The sequence below is a fragment of the Pagrus pagrus genome (genome assembly GCF_965226575.1).
Source record: "Pagrus pagrus genome assembly, chromosome: 12".
Classification (NCBI taxonomy): Eukaryota; Metazoa; Chordata; class Actinopteri; order Spariformes; family Sparidae; genus Pagrus; species Pagrus pagrus.
In genome coordinates, this window is record NC_140196.1 from 7,314,127 (window position 1) to 7,336,666 (window position 22,540).

The 22,540-nt window shown below is 42.0% G+C and overlaps 3 protein-coding genes across 5 annotated transcripts; 2 read left to right on the plus strand and 1 right to left on the minus strand.

Annotated features, from left to right (window-relative positions):
• Positions 1-1,260: 1,260 nt before the first annotated feature.
• On the minus strand, positions 1,261-9,672 carry LOC311267230 (mitochondrial adenyl nucleotide antiporter SLC25A24-like). Of its 3 annotated transcripts, none has more exons than XM_084370167.1 (11): positions 9,501-9,672; positions 6,812-7,241; positions 6,535-6,661; positions 6,330-6,417; positions 6,108-6,219; positions 5,012-5,170; positions 4,378-4,530; positions 4,177-4,284; positions 3,872-4,039; positions 3,553-3,703; positions 1,261-1,881 (listed from the first exon to the last, which is right to left on the minus strand). In XM_084370167.1, exons 2-11 carry the CDS (start codon positions 6,989-6,991, stop codon positions 1,703-1,705), a joined length of 1,425 nt encoding a protein of 474 aa, XP_084226293.1. In that variant the 5' UTR covers positions 6,992-7,241; positions 9,501-9,672; the 3' UTR covers positions 1,261-1,702. The 3 variants fall into 3 exon arrangements, with proteins under 3 accessions (XP_084226293.1, XP_084226292.1, XP_084226294.1); XM_084370166.1 differs by lacking the exon at positions 9,501-9,672 and adding an exon at positions 9,060-9,151; XM_084370168.1 differs by lacking the exons at positions 6,812-7,241; positions 9,501-9,672 and adding an exon at positions 9,060-9,145.
• On the plus strand, positions 9,076-16,726 carry LOC311267233 (EEIG family member 2-like; the record flags this gene model as incomplete). The annotated part of the gene is made up of 11 exons (XM_084370174.1): positions 9,076-9,221; positions 10,811-10,931; positions 11,190-11,219; positions 11,727-11,843; positions 12,206-12,252; positions 13,727-13,830; positions 14,092-14,187; positions 14,309-14,471; positions 14,709-14,845; positions 15,481-15,544; positions 15,802-16,726. 11 exons carry the CDS (start codon positions 9,076-9,078, stop codon positions 15,842-15,844), a joined length of 1,068 nt encoding a protein of 355 aa, XP_084226300.1. The 3' UTR covers positions 15,845-16,726.
• A 457-nt stretch (positions 16,727-17,183) lies between these two features.
• On the plus strand, positions 17,184-22,475 carry prpf38b (pre-mRNA processing factor 38B). Its single transcript, XM_084369917.1, has 6 exons — positions 17,184-17,597; positions 18,152-18,220; positions 18,443-18,594; positions 19,378-19,438; positions 20,642-20,895; positions 21,121-22,475. Exons 1-6 carry the CDS (start codon positions 17,388-17,390, stop codon positions 21,788-21,790), a joined length of 1,416 nt encoding a protein of 471 aa, XP_084226043.1. The 5' UTR covers positions 17,184-17,387; the 3' UTR covers positions 21,791-22,475.
• The last annotated feature ends 65 nt before the right edge of the window (positions 22,476-22,540 follow it).

Consider the following 22,540-nt stretch of genomic DNA (forward strand, 5'->3'; position numbering starts at 1 on the left):
TTTAATTTTCACACATTTCCAGTTTCCTTTTTAATGTGAACACAGCAGAGTGAAAAAATACTCTATATCAAAGCAAGCAAACCAGATCACACATACATAAAACATTTAGCAGTGTTCCTGTCTGTATTTTGTCCCTCTGACACAGTATCACCATCATCTATCGCTGCACATTTAAACTCCATCTGGCGCTTTTATATGGGGGCAGCTAGGATCCATTTTGTTGACCTGGATTGCAGAATTACATTAATAAATCTAATATCCTTAAACTGATATGATTAAGGAGAACAAAAATAGACATAAATACTATTGTGATCTGGTTTGCTTTTGCTCTACTGACACACACCAATACATCAAATTTCAGGTTTGCATGGAGACGCGTCCATGTGTTCTTTATTAACCACTAGGCGGAGCTGTTGATACATCGCAGTGATCTTCAAACCACTTATCCCCCCCTGTGAACCTGACACCACTGAACCATTGTTTTACAGGCAGCCCTCAGGCAAAGACCGTTTGAAACTTCTACACGAAGTTACCACATGCTCAGGTTAGCGATCATGAATTCAAGGCTAGTTTTTCTTAGCTTTTCTTAGATTTCTTAAAATCCACATCAACGGAGCTTATAAGAAAGACCAAAGTCCGATTGTCATCTTACATGGAAGATAAAGATGTCCCACCACTGGGCTGTAGTGGAAGAACAAGTAACACAATGCACAATGTCAAATGTAACAGTATCCTGTCGTGGGTGTGTGTATGTGTGTGTTTTGGAGGGTGGAGGGTCTTGATGTGTTGAAATGGAGTGACGCAAGACAAAAAACATGCCAGTAGTAACAGCATTACAGTCCAATGACTGGTTACTGTGTTACCATCACAACGCATAAATAACCATAGCTGAAAGCAGATATATATACAGTACATAAATACAGTATATATATATACATTTAGTTAAAAAAACACATGTCAAAGTTCACGTCGAGCGTTGTAAGGCACATGAGCATCAAATAACACACAGAATGTGGAATAAGTGAACCAGATGCGTTTGTCTTCACGCACGCACTATTCCAGTGTTAACAACTTATTGATTCTTCAGGGCCAGTTATTCTTAGTTGCCAGCTGCTGTCTGGAGCTGATGTCAGTCCAGGGCAGGTGTTTACAACTCAGAAAAAGTGTTAGATTACCTCTCAAGGGTGTGGACTTAAGCGTTTAAACTCACAGTGTCGTTTTTCCTCATTCAGAGTTAAAATAAGACCATTACCTCTTCGCTACAGGCTCCACCTTTCTCTACAGAAAATATTTATTCTGTTAACAAAAAGCACAATGAAAAGTACGTCCCATTGAGCTAATATTTTGGCTTGATCACATTTTTTTAAAAGAACAAGATGATTTTAACAACCTACTACATGTTATACTGTCTTCTTTTTATGCATGTATTCATGTACAGGACTATCTTTGTGTCAAATATTGTTTGGGACGGAGTGTAAATTGAAAACGAGGATAAGATTTAAAGCATGCTCACCACAACTGATAAATTCTTCAGCTACTGACAGAAGCCCCATAGTGGGTCGCATACAGCTTTCCATCCACTGAGCTCCGGTGCCAGCTGGTGGAAGTCATGCTCTGTATGTTTCAAGTCTGTCTGTTTTCTCAGTTATTTCAGCCATTTTTAAGTCAGTACATGTTCTTCTTTCAGCCGCTTGCGTCATCATTAGGATATTCCTAAGCCGGTCTTCATGTACTCGTAAACCACGTAGCTGATGCTGACAGCAGGAATGACTTTCATGAAGTTTGGCAGGATGCCTCGGTAGAGTCCGAAAAATCCATCTTTGGCTACGATCTTCCTCATCAGACTGGTCATGGAGGGCTGGTCTGACGCATCCAGAGACGCTGGAGAGAGAAAATAAGACAGTGAGGAAGTGCAGCGTGTGGAAGCACGTTTCATTTATTCTTCTGTTTGTTAACAGCAGCTTTAATATAACATTTAAAGCTCCAAATATACAGTGTAAGACGTAACAACTCAACATAAATACTATATACTGTTCCTCAAAGGGATAATTATGTTGATTATTATAATTTTAGTCACCCAAAAAAATCTATATCAGTTAAAGTGTACAGTATAGTTAGAATATTTTCTACATTTTACTTTGCCCTTTAACGACAGGGAGCTGAAGCCGTTGTATCACTCTCTCCAAAGCCACCAGACTCCTTAAACAAAAACAGTTCTAACATTTTATCCTGAATAACATGAAACTTGCGCGTTAATAATTCAGCCTTTAATTCACCAAAGTCACACAATAACACAAACAAACTGATAGGAATGCACCAACATGTCAGCTGAACATCAGTATCGGCTGATATTCACATTGCTGACTGCCAAATAAATGACCTTCCCCATCTGTTGTGTCATATTAAGAGATTTTAATCAGCAGAGAAAGATCTTTGTTTTCATGACGGAATAAAAGATAATGATAAACAAACTGACTTTAAAGGACAACACATGCTGTTTTACTTTGTTTATATGTGGCAGACCCTGCCACCTTTCTAGCTTCAAACAGTGTTCTGGGGGCCTTATCTTCCTCTGAGAACAGCTTGTTTATTCAGTGATGGAAAATATAATTATTATTACCTCACTATTATTGTAAAAGTTAAAAGTTAGTTTGAATTTCTTCTCCTAAACTACCTAGTGCCCCTTTAAGTTCTGAAAAATTCTTATCGTTAAGTAGGAAGGCAAGTATAGCGGGCTGAAAATGCTTTTGAAACAGTCACTTTAAAAAGAAAGAAGAATCTCTTTCATGTGAAGGACGGTTATATTAAAAGGTTGTTTCGTAAATTTGTATGATCTAATTTGAAGTGAAATGAAGGCTGAATGATTTTAATCCAGTTTGGTTTATGGGTTTTTTTTTCATGATGATTTCCTTGTTACCATGGCACAAACGGGGGAATAGAAAACAACAAAAACATACTAAACAACACCAAAGAAACATCTGCAGCAGCTATTGGCCACATAGTTACTATAATTTCACAATCAGTGCATCCCTACTAATCTATCAAGGCAGCAGTAGACCAGCAACTAAAATTACATATTTTGTCAAAGTAATCTGGTGGGGATGAAGACAGTATAGATGGATATAACAGTTTCAGATCTCCATCAGAAACTGCTGTCTGAAAGCAGTGACGACTTTCTAAATATAGTGCACACTCAAACTGATATTGATTTTTTTTTCGGTTGCTAAAATGAGTTTGGCTGCTGCGCCTGTCTACAGCGGTAGCTGATGCATATCTTCCTACACTGGTACTCCTACTGCTTCTCAGAACCAGGGGGGTGCCAACCACCATCTACTGTTATTAATACACTGTCTATGGACAAGTACCTCATATAGATCGACTTCAAAACACTTAAACTACCTCTTTAAACCACAATTTCATCGCAGGGTGTGAATTAATTGAGCCGGGGATGCCCTTCCGCCACATAAACATCGTGCCCATCATGAAAGACATTATTTACTGTGTGATTACATGCCGTGTCATCACTGGTATCGAATGTCTGGCTGAGTTTACCTTTCGCCTGCATCCGTGTGCGAACAAGTGCGAGTGGGTAGCTTGCCAGCTGGCCGCAGGTACTAGACATGGTGCCGCAGGCCACCAGCACCAGAACTCCGGGGTTGGCCGAGTCTTTGGGATGATACGACAACCAGGCGTTCTTCAGACTCTGAGCCGCAGCAGAAAAAGAAAAGCGCACGTCAGCGAAGCACAAACATTACTTCTTTGATTGAACTGAGTGTAGCCCAGTAATCCTAGATGAACGGTTAATTAAACAAAGTGCGCTCTGTTGTGAAATATCACCAAAGGGGCAGAGTACATCACGAAGCCTGCATACCTCATACACAGCCAGGTCTATCCCCGCGTAGGGTATGATGCCCACTAAGTTTGGGACGTAGCCCTTGTAGAAAGCCTTTACACCCTCCTTCCTCAAGATCTTCTTGGCGCAATCAAACATTCCTGAATACTGGCCGGTTTTCCTCAGGGTCAGTCGAGTTTTCAAAACCTTGAGGAGAGAAAGTGCAGGCTCCTGTGATTAATGTGGTTTTGAAGTTTTGTGGAACACTTTAAAGAGCTGACCTCATTTTATTACAATGCATCCCGTAAGTGAGACAGCATGATCAAAGTGTGATGCAGCCTTACCTCCATCGGGTAGATGGCTGTTTGTGCTGTTGCTCCGGCCAGAGAACCAGCCATAAACCTCTTGTGCGTCTCGATCTTCTTGCCCTCTGACGATAACAACTTCTTATACTGCAGAAAACATAGACATGGCAAGAAAATAAATATGTATTCTAAATATTTGTAGCGCATCAAATATATAAAAGCTGCATTTTCAGAGCTTACTTGTTCATATGCCATGAATTTGATTGCTGTCTCAGGCGCAATCTTTAAAACATTGATCCCGTTCCCCCTCCACAGTGAAGCCAGACCTCCCTCTATGATCATCTGCTTGAAGCCGCCTATCAGGCTTATCCGGTTGGTCTTAGAAGAATGAACCTGCAGCAGAAATATACAAGGTTTACAGGAGAGTTTCAAACAGAAGCCCTGAGGGGCAAGTGAAGACGGTCTTTTCAGGTGATCCATCTTCTAAGTCCTGTCTAAATTGTTTTCTCTCCTGTGTTTATGACTTCAGAACTGCCGGAAAATAAAGTTTTGCTAGGATAATTGAAGTTCCTTAATTCATTTTTCCATTTGTGAGAACACATGAAGAAAAAAGATCTTTTTGGATATTTTTTTTCCATGCATGAAACCAAGTGAAAACCAAAACTGAAATTGAAAGTGAAGTTCAGGAGAATTTTTTTTTTTCAAATTCTCCTGAATTTTTTAAATTTCACTTTGTTTCACACATTTTTGTTTTCACAGATGCAAAAAACAAAACTTGAACAGAAACACAGAAAATAATTTAGATCAGACCCCTCAGGGCTTCCGTAGCTTCATCCCAGAGGCAAAGAAGACATTTTTCCTTTCACATATTCACCTGCATGAAGACTTTCATTCTGTCCAGAGGGGCCGTGCCGGTGCGAGAGACGGCCCCCGCCACTGCACCTGCACAAAGCTGCTTCCACCAGCCGCCTGAGCTCTTCTCCTCCTCTGTGAACTCATCTGGGATGGCGAGACTGTCACCTATGTCCAGCACCTAGTTACAACATGAACACATCTAATCAATCATTTTTATCTATGGGCACTGGTCAGACCGAAGAGATATGTGTCAGTTTATGGCCATAATAAATACTGTAAGAGGTTCTGATTGTTTTCACTACGAGAGCGTATTTTCACAGGAAGACACGTCACACACACACTTCTCCTTTCTGTGACTATTTTCACAGCGATGCAGCAACATTTTTTTCATTCTTGCCACATTACTTGCTGCACACTGCAGAGAGGGGAGCGTTTACAAAACCCTGAATGAAAAGGTGTCAAGGTTTTCACTGCATATTGGCTGAAACTTGCAGGACTTGTTTGTTTTAACAAACACTGACTTGAGCCGCTTGTCCTTTAGCTTGTGAAAACATAATCACTGAGCCGGCTGAACCCTCGTCGTGCATGCTTTGGCTGTTTCAGATAAACATGCCTAGTGTTTTCCCAAAAGCACAAAGGTGTTCGGAAGTGCCAAATATGGAGCGGTGGCAATTAAATGCAACACTGCAGGGAAACACGAGGGCTTGTGCTGTCGGTGGTGGGTCCTGTGGTTACAACTGTGACACATTTATGATAAGAGAAAGCAGCGCTGTCTGGTTTTGTTATCTGAGACACCATAAATCTGCAGTGCTGGGGAGATTTCGAAACATTCAGATAAAGAATGTGATGTTTTTCTCATGACAGGGGCATTATCTCCTGCAGGAGGAGAAACAAACGAGTCAATGACATCTTCATTTGCACTGGAGGAGTGAGCTGAGGGAAACTGAGTGGAGTGGCCTGACCCAATTATGTTAGACAGTCTTCTGCTGCCAAAATGTGGACTGCAGAGAAAATCCATAATATCCTGCATAAGAGGCCTGGACGACGCACGTGATCCGTCACCCTGCAGCTACATTTGTATTTGCCTACACAGCTTGTTTGCATGAGTCCTGTACCGAGGAGTGTTTCCAGTAGCGTATGATCTCTTCCAGGTTCTGGGCCGGGAGTAACAGGAAGTGTTCCCTCCACTCGTTCCAGTCCACCATCATGGTCCCATCAATGTCCATGCTAAAAGGAAACACACAGAAACATCTTTACTCATGAGCTGTTGGCCCAGATAAAAGCAGACAGGGACATTTCAGGTTTCATGAGTGCAGATATGTCAGAGAGGGTCAAACCTCTGTAATATCTTCTGTGAGTTCTCTCTGCTGATGTCAATGCCCAGCTCTGCGAGGGACTGCTGGATCTCTGAGGCATCAATGCGCCCTGGCACAATGCAAACAGCGGATTGGTACACATGTTTTACACATACACATGTGCAATTATGAGTGAACATCTGTGCCAAGTATTTGAGGGACACCTCTGCTCCCTCCAGCTCCTTACCATCGTTGTTTCTGTCCAGACTCTTGAACGTGAGCCGCAGCTTCTTCTCGTGCTCCTTCAGATATCTGGAGAACTCGTTGAAGTCCAGACTCCCATCTTTGTTCTGGTCACCGGAGGACACGATTTTCTGCAGGAAGGGAGACATAATCTTCATTTGCCTGCTCTCTCTCACACAGAGACAGACATCCTACAGTCACACTACTCAGGAATTTCATGCAAAACGAGCAGGCCAAGCCCTGAGACTCCTGTCTGTGCAGGACACCCCCTGAGGTCCTACCTGTGCAGCACCCAGGCGGAATATGCCCATCGCCTTGAGGCCCGCTCGGAGCTCAGCGACGTCCACCTTGCCATCCTTATTGGTGTCCAGCCTCTCGAACAGGTCCTGGTATGACCTCTCACTGTTGGCATCCCAGCAGCGGGCGTTTGGTAGCAACAGCGTCCGTAGCGTCTGAAACATTGTGGCGCTTTAATGTGGAAGCGGCGTCCGGAGCGAGTCGTCCTGCGGGTCAGGAGCTGATTATTAATCCATTATTCAGATCCTTTATGACCCCTGCTCGAATCCAGGTGTGTCCTCGACGTTCACGATGAAAAAACAGGCTTCACAGTGACTTTAATGTGCAGGCTGCTCCATGCAAGAGGAGGAACTCCGTCGCCGCTCAGAGGGAACTGCAGCAGCGGAGGGCGGAGCGACGCAGGCGACGCAGCCACTGTAGTACGGAAAAGCAGGAAAGATGGTAAAAACGGGTGGAGAGATAATCCCTGGATTAACCATATGCATAATCCTGTTTATGTTTTCAATAGTGAACTTTCTCATCTGTTTCATTCGCCCTCGTCCCCGGTGATACGCGATGCTGCATTATAGAGGGTATTTAATCTCTTCATCTAGCAGGAGGACGTGTCAGCAGAGAGAAACACACAGTGTGGTGTTTCACTCAGCGCAGCGCCGCCGGTCGCCACCAGAGGGCGGTGTTTCCTCAAACTAAAGGGGGCGCGTGCAGGAAGAAGAGTCAGGAGGGGCCCTGCATGAGGCACCTCTGGGCCCCTGGACAAAGGGACAGATGAAGCTCACTGCTGAATTGATATTAGGCACTTATGGATATTGGGGTATGGGTGCACATGTGGGGCAGCAGTGGTTCAGGAGGTAGAGCAGCCGCCCACCAATCGTAGGTCGCTGGTTCGATACCAAGCCCCCGCTGTCGAAGTATTCTTGGGCAAAATACTGAACCCCAAATTACCCCCAGTGGCTCCTCCATCAGTGCATGTGTGCATATGGTTATCACTCCTGAAGACCAGAATGGCACCATAGGTACAGTCCATTTACTATGTATGATGCATTGTTATGTGTCACGTGTCTGTGTGTTTGTTGGTTTGTCAGCAGGATTACATAACAACTACTGACCAGATTTTAGGGAAACTAGGTTGGGTCTCGACCTCAAATAGGCCCCATTAACTTTTGGATAAAGGGACGGATCCAGGGATTTTTTTCTCCTTTTCTTTAACATTGCGACATAGGGCGTTTTTCAACATTTTCATTATTTCGTTACACATTAATTTGTGTCTAATCTTGATGAGAAGAATCAGGTGTGTTTAGGTGGCTGGTATATATGTGTGAGCCAGTAAAATAATAGATATAGCCAATAAAATCTGTGTATGACACAATGGAAATTACTGTTGGCATTTTAGGTACATTTTGCTGATAATACTTCTGCAAACTGTAAAATTCAGGACTTTTGCTTGTAATAGTGGTATTACTACTTTCACTTAAGCGAATGGCCTGAATACTTATTCCACCGATGTTTAGATATAATTAAAACATTCAGCAGAACAAATCCTGATTGTGCTCATGCTGAATGGCTTCAACAACATTCATTTTTATGTTTTTCTGTATATTTTCTTTTTAATTATTTTTATTTCCTGGCTTTGTCTGGGGAAATTCCTTCCACCTACAGATCACAAGTGTTGCTTAAATGACCATTACAGACGAAACTCTCATCATCTGTCAAACTGAGCATGTATCATGTGTGTTTTTCAGTGTTGTCATAATCTTATTATACATTTCTTCTTTTTTTTTAAAATCACATGCCAGCTGAATGATATCCTCCCTTATCTTCCCCTACTTCTCCTCTAGTCATTAGCGGTCAGGGGAACTGTGTCACTTCAGTTCAATAACCAGCTCGTGTTGGTGACGCAGACAATACAGTTTCAGGCTATGATGGACTTTTTTTGCACGACCCTTACAATCGTGACCGAGGTATTTCCTTCTTCTCGGCGTCCAATCACACCTCGGAATGACCCTCACGTCATGCATTATGTTTTTCAGTGGGTGTGAAGGAGGAGATTTGAAGTTTGAATCGTGTGTGTGTGTGTGCAGACAGACAGAGAGAGGAGGAACAGCTGAGGGAGCAGCAGTGACAGCGGCGCAGAGCAGGGAAAGTGTTCAGCCGTCTGTCAGCTCCAACCACCACAGACAGACACACACACAGACACACACACAGACAGACAGAGGCTCGTTGTGTCTCACTCACACGTCCAGGATACAACATGTCGTTCATTCTTATGAAGAAGAAGCGGTTTAAGTTCAAAGTTGACTTCGACCTGGAGGAGTTGTCGTCGGTTCCCTTCGTGAACGGAGTTTTATTCTGTAAAGTCAGACTCGTCGATGGAGGCTTTGCCGAAGAGTCGTCTCGGTAAGAAGTTTTTGCTATTTATAGCGACTTCTCACTGGTTGTCCGAACAAGCTAAAATTACATTTAAGCGAAACTTCTTTCTGACCACTTTCAAGCCCTTTGTTTAGTTTAACTTGGACAGCTGTTTAACATGTGATGCCTCTTTATCTACAACTGCATTCCTTGACATTCATGCTAATTTGTAATTAACGTTAAGCTAGCTATCACCAAGGCAACTAACGTGCTAACAAACAGTTTACTAACGACTAGCTAAAGCTAAGTGGGATATATTAACTGTACCTTGCCCAGAGTTGAAGACTTTCTGCTGTGTGTAAGGAAGCAGAACAACCCAGGAGGCTGTGATTTAGCGATTTAAGAGCCAGTTTTGCTCTTAAGTTCAATTAAACACATCACAGGTTATTTTTTTAATAGATAGAAATAAGAGTTTTCTCGTTAGCCTCTGCTAGCCAACGGTCAGTTGATCAACGCAGTTGCTAGGTAACGCAACTGAACGTAACGTAAAGTAGCTTCAATTTAGATTTTGGCTCAAGTGTTTCAGTCAACAGTGGGGTGTAAACATAAGATTAACAGTAATAACTGTACTTTATTATTGTGTTTTATTATTATGTTGAATAGAGCAGAGTCTCCTACATTTATTTTTCTACATTATCTATTCACTGCTTGCTTCATTGTTTTATATGTATGACAGTAACAACCAAACATTTCCTTCTATTGTGCAGGAGCATGTAAGGTTCATTCTCTTGGCTCTGTGATTTTAACGGCTTGCAGCATTTAAATGAGTCACTGTGGAAAAACGGACACATAAGAGCACATGTTAACCGCTAACCCCTCATTACTTATCCATGGTTACTGTTCTGTTACTAAAAACTACACTGTAAACACTGTGTTCTTAGTTGTATCCTGCTCCAACCATGACTTTTGTCTCTTTTTTCAAATACAACCCTATGTACAATTTTGTTTATGACACATGGGCCATGTGATCACTCTTATTTTTACATTATTTCTATATATACTATTATTGTTAAAATAGCTCTTAAAAGATCCTAGTGCTATCTTAATAATATCAAGCCATAGTATTATTTGTTCTAATCCCGGCTTCAAAAACTTACATCACCAGTGATAAAATGTACTAAAACTGCCCCCAAAACAGAAATCACTAACTTGCCTTAAATGTTTGTCTTCTTGATCCATATGGGACAGTGAGCAGTCCATCATAGAAGTTAGGTCAACATCCAAACACAATAACAGTAATTTTCCTCTTATCACAGACTGGACTGACATGTTCAACTGACCAGTTGAGATCACCAAATGTTTGCAAAGGATGAGTGAATACATCATCTAATAGTACTTTGTAGGTCATAGCTCAAAGCCTAAAGGAAGATCTTAAGCTCATTTCACAGACTAAATTAAAAAAAAAAACATTATCTACATATTCTGATTACAATTAGAAACATACAAAACTTGATCTTTTATCATTCTTGATGGTCTGGGGACACGTCTGCCTCAAACACTCTAAATCAGGCAGATTTGTGATTAACATCTGCTTCTTTAGTATTCAGTGTGCATGTTTGCTTTTGTTTCTCTCACAGGGAGTCAGTCCAAGCCAACTGTGTGCGCTGGAAGAAGAGATTCTCTTTCATTTGTAAGATGAGTGCCAGCGCGGGGACAGGTGTACTGGACCCCTGTGTGTGCCGGGTGTCTGTGCGCAAGGTATGGGGTTATTTTTTTCTGCCACCAAGCTGTTTTGTTGACACTACAAAAATGCGAGTCCAGTTGACCGAGAGTTGAACGTGCTAAGAAAATGTTAATGGACATAAGATCGGAAGTGAGGTTAATTTGTAACCACAATTGCTTTGTGGAGGGAGTGTTCGTACAGCAGGGAGTCACAAATATTGTAATAAAAATAGTTTGTGAGATAGTCATGAAGAAGGCAAATTAAACTCATGTTTGTTTTCTTGTCATTTTTAGGAATTGAAGGGTGGGAAATCTTTTGCAAAGGTAAGTCTGTAGACCTGCATTTGTTGTAAACACGGCAGCTTAGGTTCCAGACATCTATTTGAAGAGTCTTATCATAAAATGTATGTGATAAGATTTCCCCTCAAAGTGCCCTTAGAGGACTTTTAGCGAGTCTACATACTAAGAATGTTTTTCTTTCTAGTTTCCGGCTTTGGTTACTGATTGAAAAATCCGTAAATCAAAACCTCAGCTATGTTAACCAATAACCTTACTGAGTTAAAGAATTCGGTTATCTGAGTTCTCAAGAATTGTCTCAGTCCCATCTGTGTTTCCAACGAAGCTTAGCTGGGCTGGATTTCTTTAAGTGTAGATTACTGTGTGTTTTATAACACCACATTATGTCAAGATGATGCTTTCTGTACAATAAGATTGTTAATGCTGACAATCAGAGCAACTGCTCAGTACAATTTGTATTCAATAAAATCTGATATTTGACTATTTTAACTGTCAGATGGGTAAAACTGGTTGCTCTCTTATATCCCTGTGCAGCTGGGCTTTGCTGACTTGAACCTGTCTGAATTTGCTGGATCTGGCAGCACTACGCGGCGGTGTCTCCTAGAGGGATACGACACCAAGAACACCCGACAGGACAACTCAATTCTGAAGGTGTGGCAGTGTTTTAACACATAGCTCCAAAATCCTTCAAATACCTTTGGAAATGTCAGGACTGTATTTTAGCAAAACAAAGATTAGCCTAAGACATATCCATGCTGTTCTAAGGCAAGTCACCGGTTCTTGAGTTGGAACAAAGTTGGATTCATGACATGCATGGAAAAGTCCTGATGTTTAATGCAGCACATGTCTGAGCCTGTGATCCATAAACTGAGCCATGGGAATGAATTAGAAATATGCTGATTCTCCCTGGGGCTCATATCGTCAATGGGTTTACATTTCACAAAATGTACAGTTGTGTGCAGTTGCTAGTCAGCCTAATACTGACGGTTCTAATCTGCTTTTTCCTGTTACAGGTCGTCATTACCACACAACTCATGTCTGGAGACCCCTGTTTCAAAACGTAAGAGCTCCTTTTCATCTGTTTCATGTTTATTACTCACCCTGAAGGTCTGACTTTCAATTCAAATTGAGATTTGTAACTAAGGAAACGTTGACATGATGTTTACCTTAACTCCAAAATGTTAAGGTTGTGGTCGCAACGAAAGTCTGTACCCAATATTGAGAAGTCTGCATTTAACCACAGAGGAAAGAGGTTCACATCACATCCTGTTCGTCGCCAAACTGAAAACACTTTTGTCTGATAATATAGACAGCCACATTTAAAAGTTATTGAAAATCATTTAGTAGCTGAGATCTTATCCCAGTCTTATCCAAGAGCTGATAACGCCTAACCCAGATATTAATGTGCCCAACATCAACTGATATGCGATCAGCTCAGCCCAGAAGTTTGTTTTTTCTCTTTTGTCAAGAGCTGTATGCAGAGCAGTTTGTCACAAAGGACGTGATGTAACATCACACTCCTGGCAAAGTCTGCACCATGTGCACACAGTCAGCTCTCCTCAACTAACATTAAGTAATTCCCTATGTTCTTTCATCTTCCAACGCCCTGTTGGTGTAATAATACACCGACTGCTGCCTAGGAGACGTTCAAAGTGTAAACTCAAGGATGGCCGAGTCATTCTTCCCCCGCAGTGTTACTCATTCTGTGTGGTGGATTAACAGAAGAGCAACAAGAGCGATGACGCTTAGTTTTTTTTTTTTATGTGCGTCTGTCACTTTTTCTGTCTCTCCTCCCCCATCTCAGTACCAGAGAAGTGGGTTTCCTGTGCTAAAGTCTGCTTTAACGGAAGTTGTTAATTAGTAATTGTCATTCTGTTTTGATTACTTAACACTTATGCACTTATTACTACAGTAATTTGATTTGAAATCAGCTTGGCCTTAATGACATGTACAGACTGAAACAAATGAAAAATAACATCCCAGTGTCACTGCAGTTCTGGGCTTATCACCTTTTTGACTGTATTGAGCAGCATACGTACAGAATCATTTTCTTTTATCTAGTATTATTACAAAATGTATACATCTCATTCATCTCAAATGCATGTTTGATGCTATTGCAGATAGGTCAAATCACTGCGTTTACAACATTTATATCTTCAGATGTTTCCGTGTTGCCTCAAAGCAACAACAGAAATAAACAGGTTTTCACATGTCCATGCAATGCAAGCCAGCTGCCAGCCGTCTACACTGAAGTGACTGTTGTAGTGAATCTTGACGTCAGAGTCTATATTTTGTGATTTGGTTTGTAGACGCTGTTGTCTGTAGGAAAATGAGTCAGCAGAATGTGGGTAGCGATGTGAATGTGTGGTGCCGTGTCTTTTTGTATACGACGACCACAACATTTTCAATCCTACACATATTTTTAGTGTCTGTGTAAACATACTCGCTGTTGATAAAGCAGTTAAAGAGGCTCTTTTCTATCACACTTAGCCACCCTGCTTCTCCGTAACATCACTGTCTTGTGTTCCCTTTAGGCCCCCATCCACAGCCATGACTCTGGGAATCCCACAGGCTGAAGCAGAGTGTCTCCTTGAGGACAGAAAGGGAGGCGACGTGCACGTATTTCATTCACTCACTGGTATGTACATACAGAAACTAAGAGTTTTCTCTTCCTTACAATAGCAAAATTCAAGTTTTACTTGACAAAAGCAAAGATTTTGTTGTAGCCATTAGTTTTGACAAGAACCATCCATTAAAATTAAAAAATTTAAAAAACCGTAATGAGTCCTCTATGGTTTTACCACAGAAAATAGGAACTTCCTCTGAATAGTATTTTTAGCTGTACATGCATATTTCTTGCTAAACGTTTTGCTTCCGCTTGTGTGTTTTTTTCATTCAGACACTCCAGGAAAGTCAGTATCAGTCCCAGAGGAGCTGCTAGCATATGGTCACTCCAGAACACCCAGCCATGCAAGTCAGCAGTCAAAAATCTCAGGTACCAAACACAGAGATGCATATTTATTCCCTTCTAACAAAAACATCATTAATGTACCACTACACCAACCACACAATCGTCAGCATGACCTTAGCGTACGTTTTTCGCTCTTGTCCTGTAGGTTACAGCTCGAATCACTCCAGTTTAACAGACCTCAGCCATCGGCGGAGCGCGTCAGGAGGTTCTGCCTCCACCGGCATCGGCAGCATCTTGGAACCAGGTGACCAGCAGGGGGAGAGCAGGACCACTCCTGAACATCCCTCTACCCCTGTTAAAGCTCCAAGGTAATACTCATAGTCAACCAGAGTTCAAAATTGACACATGTAATTGCCATCATTTATGTACTGCTAAATTATTATGCTGGTTTTGACCTTTGTGTATAACAACCTTGTCATAAGCAAACCTGGGGATCTAATCTTTCCCTGGTCTACTAAATATATTGACTTAGGCCTTCTGTTTTTTATATCTTCTCCTTTGAAGCACGTGTGTAATATTATATGCTGTTTCTCTTTCTCCAACAGACATCCAGTAAAACAGAACTCAGTGGAGAATCAGCTGAAGAGAGTCGATGCCACCAGGGTGGATGCCGATGACATAATAGAGAAAATCCTGCAGAGCCAAGATTTCAGCCATGGCTTCTTGGACTCCAGTGCAGAGGGTGTGTACAGCTAATCCTTAACTTAGTGGACGCATGAGGCTGTCTTGGAAAGTTGCCTAGCATCCTGCTGATGGGATCAAATTACTTTGAGGTGTTGCAATGGAACAACGCAACGTCTTTAAGTACTTCCTTGAAATGCTGAACGCTGATTAGACATTTATGGCAAGTCATAAACTGGATGTCAGTTTGGACCACAATTGTATTCTTGCCAGCCTGATTATTAAGGTTCATTAGATTAAGGATTACAGAGTTTAAGTTGCATATCATTTCTATGAATATCACAAGGGCAGTTTAACCTCACTGATAGCTGAGCAAACATTGGGCGGCCATCTTACAGTCCTTAACCAGAGACTTAGTGTAGAGGACAGATATTTGTGTTAAGAAATGGTGACTGTCCCTATCCACTGAGACTCATGTTGCACACATTTATGTATTTTTTGATGGTTCCTCGACTATCAACTGCCTCCCTGGATGCTCCCCTGTCAGCTGCTTCACCCACTCCCAACGTCCCCCTATCAATTGTCATCTATTTTTAGGTTTTCTACAAAGTGTGAGCCATTTCAAACCCTGACTGTGCGCTGATTGGCAGTATCTTTATTTCTAATGTGTGTGTGTTATTGTGTCTGTTGCTGCAGAGGAGGGGCTCAGCTTGTTTGTCGGTCCTGGTGGGAGTACAGCCTTGGGAAGCCATCACACAAGGTGGGTGTGATTATGTAACTGTGGATTGTGGGTGCCACACACAAGCATTTACTCCAAACACAAATAATCGCTAATATGCTAAATTGGGATTCTGATGCAGAGTCTTTCTATTAACCACGAGACTGGTCATCACATTTCTAAAATTTAACGTTAAGTCACTTTCGATCTCACAACTCGGTGTAAGTTCAGCATACAAACCAGCTCTGATAATTACCCTCACTTCCTGCCGTGTAACACATTGTGGCATTCTCTTTCAGGGTCGCAGCTGGAGCCTATGAGCAGGTGGTGATCAAGCGCTAAGCTCTGGGAAGCATGTGCCTGTCATAAAGGGTGCCGTATTACACTGATGCAGGGGACACAAGACTGAGGAGTGGAGGTGCCATCAGATCTTGCTCCTGGCTCACTCAAGGAGATTTGACTTCTCGTATGCAATCCCTCTGCAGCTGAACGACAGTGTCCGTTGACCAGGAGAGCCCCCTAGTGATCAAGATGTGAAGGTGAAGGCCACATTATTGTAACATTTCGGTGGCCGAGAAACTGATGTACTGACATTTCTGTGCTCTATGAAACACGTAAGACGAGTGGTTACTTCTGTAATTCTACACATAATGTTCATCCATCTTGGGGACATTTGAACTATAGGGGTGTATCTATTATTTTAAAAAGTGTCGAAGTAAGTAAATAAGTATCCAACATGTTTTGACTTTGGTACGGTTGATTCAGTTCGACCAGTTTTCTTGTTCTGTAAGTGTCTGGAGGGTGGACTGTGTCCATTCCCTCAAGATCCATATAGGTAAGCTAATTAACAGCACCATTGGGTGTCAGTAGCTCGAGCCCATTTAAGATAAACACCTCAGTTCACCTGGTTGTGATGGAGGATGTCTGCAAAGTGTGTGTGTGTGTGTGTGTGTGTGTGTGTGTGTGTGTGTGTGTGTGTGTGTGTGAGAGACTGTTGTCCGTCAAAAGTGATGGATTTATTTTTACCGTTGTTTCTGTAAATGTGCCAAACTGTAAAATGTATTTTCGTATGTTATCTATGTATGTATTGGAGGTCAACTGTGTAAAGACCACGATGTTTTTAAGATATCTATATATTATTTTTAAGATGGCAGAATGTTGTTAATGTATTTAAGGCCTAATAAAAATAAATCTTTTAAAAAAAATGCACTCTGGATAACCTAACCACTTTTTGTGCTGTCTTTCACTTTTTAATAAAGGAGTGTGGGGGAATTAAATACTCGGTAAAAAGAAATGTACCCAGAATCAAATATAAAAGGGAAACAGAAAATAAGAAAATAAGAAAGGGGCAATTAAATCAGTATATCGTGAAACAGTGATTTGAAAATGGAAATTGAAATAAGTTCGACATTGCCATTTCCGGTCCAGGTAAGACTAACATTTCAAAGTAAACATATACTGAGTCTATAAAACTACATTTTTAGTTTAAAAAGTGTATATACACCATGATAGAGATGTATAAAAAATACACATCATCTGCTCAGAGTCATCGGATAAACTTGTTTGCGCAGTCATTAAATATAATTCAAACCCTCTGGTTTGTGAGTATGTACATGCTTTTATTTTGAAAACTAAACTCCCCGTGCTGAGGTTACAGCAGCCGTTCACACTGCACCACTAACGTTACAGTTCCGGTTCCACCTCGCAGCAGCACTTTAGCTACAACGACGGCGGGAAGTTGCTATCATCAATTTAATCCCAAATCAGCAACAACTCAACGGACTGAATTGTTAACGATCGGCATTTCACTATCTAACATTTATGGATCTGTAATCGGAAGGACGCCAACTGCAAACTAAGCGTAGCGGCGTGGGATTCAGCTAACATGGCTAACGTCGGAAACCAGCTACCAACACAGGCCGTTAGCAAGCCTGCATCAGGAAAACATGGAAATGTATTGCCCCTGTGGGGCAACGAAAAGACTATGAACCTCAACCCAATGATTCTCACAAATGTGCTATCTTCGCCGTATTTCAAAGTTCAGCTTTATGAACTAAAGACCTACCACGAAGTTGTGGACGAAATCTACTTCAAGGTAACATTAGCCGATGCTAAACCGCATGTTAGTTAGATAACCAGCTAGCGCTGCTGTGGTGACAATGTACTGTAGTCGTCAAATTAACAGGCAGCCGGGATCAGAAGGCGCCAGTCTTAGGACTTAGAAACATGTCCGCTCATTTTATATAATCAACGAGAAGTAGTGTCGAGACGCTGTGGTTTTATTAGTGATGCTAACTGGTAGCTAGCAAAGTAAGCTAACTTGCCCATCATTACGGTGGCGGTAACCAATCTAAACACAGAAAGGATACCGTTACGTTTCACACAGACTGATGGTTGGAGTACCATTGTTTTGTTTGTTAAAAAGCCTGAATGTGGTCAGAACTTAAAAAGATTTGAACAGTTCAAGATTGTTATGGCTACAGGTTAAACTACCCAAGTTATCCGCTTGGATGGAGAACGTAACTGTTACACGATCGTCTGTGTTGCTCATGAAGCCTGTGATGTTAGTCATCAGGGAGGTGGAGAGGACAGGTGTGTGTGTGTGTGAGAGAGAGAGAGACACTAATATTGCTGTGTGTGTGGCTACAGGTGACTCACGTTGAGCCTTGGGAAAAGGGAAGCAGAAAGACAGCAGGCCAGACTGGAATGTGCGGAGGGGTAAGTGAGAAGTACGTGCTTTTTATACTCCCCATCTTTCCCCCCCTCTTTAGTTCCCATTCTGTTGATATGCTATGGTTAACAAGTGTGCCAAATGTACCTGAATCATTAGTACTTGACTTCACCATCAGGGTATTCCTGTCAAAGGGTGAAACTTTAGGAATACAATATTGTGAATAATGTGCAGTGATGTCCTTGACACCGTGTCTTCCTCCTTCCTAGGTGCGTGGAGTTGGGACAGGCGGTATCGTGTCTACTGCTTTCTGTCTTCTATACAAACTGTTCACTCTCAAGCTGACTCGCAAACAGCTGATGGGTCTGATCACTCACACAGACTCTCCATACATCAGAGCGCTCGGTTTCATGTACATACGGTATGAATTTTTTGTGTGGGATTTCTATATTTGACCACCATCGTTCATCCAAGTTATTTCAGACTTGCAAGTTTCAGTTCACGACTAGATATTTTGCAAATAAACGTAATTTTCATTGCTGAATTACCTGCCTTGTTCAGACTTAATGTTTTATTCTTAAGGCAATATTTAATTAAAGAACACAACCTCTGTACATTACGAAAGTATCAAAGTGAGGTAATAGATGATAACCGATTTTGTAACTGCGAATATGCTACTAAAATGTTTAAATGTGCGCTATGTAGTTTTGGGGAAGAAATTTTAATCAGAGGAAAATTATTATTATTATTTTTTTCTGCCTAAACAAATATTATTATGAATAAACAAACTGACCTAAAAGGACAACAGAGTTTTTCTACTATGTTACTTTGTTTACATTTGGCGCACCCTGCCAACGGTGGTCTAGAGACCTTATTTTCCACTGAGAGCAGCTTGTTTATTCACTTAGAGAAAATAATAGTGCTGAGTCTGTATTATCGCCTCATTAATATTGTAAATATTAAAATTCTGAGTTTGAATTTCTCCTCCAAAACTCCATATTGCCACTTTTAATGTGTATTTAATTGTATTGTATTTGTTGCATCTCTGATGCTGCACTCGGAGCGTTAAAAGTTTTCTGCCAACTATTTTATTATCCTCACGTTTTGGAAATCATTGGTTCATGAAAACATGTTTGAAATCTGTTCAAGATGAATTTCTGATTCAGTTTGCTCATGTTGTGCTCTACGCTTCTTTCTGCCTCAGATACACTCAGCCCCCCGCAGATTTGATAGAATGGTACGACGGCTTCCTGGATGATGAGGAGGTATGTCACCTCGGGTAATAATTTGATGTTTCTATCTCTCCTTTACATACACAGTTGTACAACACATGTTAAAAGCTGTCCGTTTCCCCCCCTCCTTGTGATGCTCATAGCTGATTTTTCACCTTTGCCTTCATTTGGCTTAATTGTCCCCAATTTTTGTCCTCTAAACCTGATTAGCTAGGTAACTTGCTCACTGCTCTGCTGCTGATTTTGTTTATCAGGGTAAGTACCACATATGATGCTGAGTAAACCTTTCACTGTAATATTAAGGCATGCCCTTTGTTTTTTGACAAGCTTTTTTTAAGGACTTGTTGCACAAAACTAAATTTGGGATACATAGCAATTGGAGCTTTATAAGGATACACATTCAAACAGACAAACACAAAATATATGACACATGTCCTCTGTTGCATGTGTTTTCTCGATATTTAATGAAAATATAATCTGACCCCAGGCTGTGCAACCAGGCCTCCTTTTGATGTTCTGTTGCATTATATTTGAATTGATCATATGAAATCCTACACAACTGGTTAATTCCCCTGTTTTTTTCTTTAGATGCCCATTGTGCAGCAGGTGAATTGGATATTGTATCTCAGCACTGTTGGTTTGCGTGTGTGAGTGCAAAGCGGCTGTTCTCTACCATATAAAGTTAACAACTCTTCAACTCCTCCAGTCTGTGCTTACACTGTGGGCAAACTGTGGCCTCCTGAGAGTTCATTGTGCTTTTGGAAGACTAAGGAAGAAGGCAGCCACGGCTTCTGTCTCTCTCTGTGTCTCTTTGGCTCAATGAGGATGTGTCTCAGATACTGTCTCTCTTTTTTTCATGTCTGCTCTGTAAACATGTGCAGCCACTTGTTGAAGTGTTAAACAGATGATGTGAAGAAAAGGGAGGTGGATTTTTCAATTATATAACATTTGATAAGTATTAAAGCGCACATTGTAAATACAGACTCCAGGAACTGCCAGACAGCTTAGATGAAGCAAACTTTTAATGATATTTAAAGTTGTGTTTCCTCTATTTAAATACTCAAAGTAAAGCCAGACACATTTCATTGAGGAATATGAGAGATTAAGCTAGATGAACAGAGGTGAAGGTTCAGTACTTGGTCATCACAAATTGCTTTTTTTGATTGGAGGCAAGATTCAGTTTTACCCATTTATTTATCGAATCTTCTACGCCTTCCTCCCACCGTTTGATCGTAGGAGCTCGACGTGAAGGCAGGAGGCGGCTGTGTGATGACCGTCGGAGAGATGCTGCGCTCCTTCCTGACCAAACTGGAGTGGTTCTCCACTCTGTTCCCCCGTATCCCAGTGCCTGTGCAGAAGAACATTGACCAGCAGATGAAGGCCAGGCCTCGGAAGGTTGTTCAGAAGGAGCCGCAGGAAGAGGAACCTGCGGCTGCAGAGGCAGGGAGGCAAGGGGAACAACAACAGCAACAACAACGACGCCGCTCCAGGTAACACAGTCTATGATTCAAAATATATATATAGTTTTGGCTTGTTTTGTATACGTTTGATTTTCTTTTGAATGTTCCTCTTGAACAACTGGCCTGACTCAATTACACCCAAGAAAAGACAACACTTAGGACATGTCAAGATACCCAAAATTTAGGAAGGAAGGAAGGAACTGTATAATACCAATCCAATGTCCAGGCCTGAGCTAACGGTATCTTTCTCACCAGGACACCCAGACGAACGCCGAGCCCCCGGAGGTCACCCAAACGGTCAAGGAGCAGGAGCCACCACCACGAAAAAGAACGCCACGGCCCCAGCTTTGACCGAGAGCTGGAGAGGGAGCGTGACCGACAGAGGAAGGAGAGGGAGGGCAGGGATAGGGACAGAGGGGACCGTGGGGACCGTGGCGACAGGGAGAGGAGACGGTCCCGCAGCGCAGACAGGAATCACGAACGGCGAGAGCGCAGAAAAAGTCGCAGCGGCAGCCGCGACCGAAAGAGCGAGCGTAGAGACAAGGAAAGAGACGGCGGGGACGACAGGAGCAGGAGGAAGGACAGGGAGCACCACAAAGATAGAGGCGCCGAGAGGGAGAGGTCCAGGGATAAAAAGAACAGGGGAGAGACTGACGACAGGAGGCACAAAGAGGACAGGGAGAGGCACAGAGAGGAGAGGAAGGCCAAACGGTCAAGCCGGAGTCGAAGCAGGGAGAGGAAGCACAAAAGCGGGGGAGAAGAGAAGAGCAGGAAGAGAGAGAGCAGGGACAGAGAGCGGGAGAGAGACGGAGAGCAGCGCTCACACAAACGTAGTCGCAGCAGAGAGAGGAGCCACCATCAGCGGGAGTCCAGTAACGATCATAGTAGACATAGTGAACGCAGAAGGAGTCAGAGCACTGAGTAAATGTCGCCTCCAGCAATATTACTTCTTCTCCTGTGTTTTTCTTCCTTTTCCTACCAGTTGTCTGGTCTGTCAGTTGTGCTAAAGAGAAGGAATGTCAGCACATGGGACATCTGGAGCTCTTGTGTAATGTTGCTTTATGTTGATGTTTCCCTGCCTTTTTCCACTCCCCCATTGTTAGTCTTCACTTGAAATTTCAAAAGTGGTGAAAATGGCATTTTAATTTTCTATGGTTCGTTCTTTTGCCCCAGGTGTGGGCTTGTACATAATGTTCCGGAGGCTGTCTACACACGATGACTGGTCTGGGTTGCATGTGGTCGCTCGGCTCAACACTATCCTCATATAATTTATGTAATTTATAGAGAATAATTGTTAAAGCCCAGAATAATTTTTTTCAATTCGACTAATACTACAGTGCATACGTCTGGGAGTTCCTCGTCTTTAAGCTGATCAAACGCGCTTCGAAGGGTCACAGGTGAACGGTTGAAGGTCTGATTTCAGCGTAGCAGCGATGTCACAAAGCAATTCTGTCCACGATCGTGTGTACACAGCCTGAGAATGTTTTAATCCTCAAAAAGGAAGGTCTGCAAAGGGTAATTTTTATCACACACACTGAGCCCTGCTTGTGCTGTGTTTGGATTACTGCTCTGTTGCATTTTGTTTTCTAATAAAACACTTTTACAAACGACTCAAGTTGTCCTCGTTTTTGAGAGAAAGGGTCATGAAAATGTCTTACAAGAAAGGTGAATGCAA

What these genes read in the sequence shown, in the direction of transcription:
- LOC311267230 (XM_084370167.1), bottom strand. Translation starts at nt 6,991, where the DNA reads ATGTTTCAGACGCTACGGACGCTGTTGCTACCAAACGCCCGCTGCTGG. An exon ending in GCTACTGGAAACACTCCTCG is followed by an intron (nt 5,171 to 6,107) that starts GTACAGGACTCA and finishes TGTTGTAACTAG; the next exon opens with GTGCTGGACATAGGTGACAG. An exon ending in CACACGGATGCAGGCGAAAG is followed by an intron (nt 1,882 to 3,552) that starts GTAAACTCAGCC and finishes TTCTCTCTCCAG; the next exon opens with CGTCTCTGGATGCGTCAGAC.
- prpf38b (XM_084369917.1), top strand. Translation starts at nt 17,388, where the DNA reads ATGGCTAACGTCGGAAACCAGCTACCAACACAGGCCGTTAGCAAGCCT. An exon ending in AGACTGGAATGTGCGGAGGG is followed by an intron (nt 18,221 to 18,442) that starts GTAAGTGAGAAG and finishes CCTCCTTCCTAG; the next exon opens with GTGCGTGGAGTTGGGACAGG. An exon ending in GCTTCCTGGATGATGAGGAG is followed by an intron (nt 19,439 to 20,641) that starts GTATGTCACCTC and finishes GTTTGATCGTAG; the next exon opens with GAGCTCGACGTGAAGGCAGG.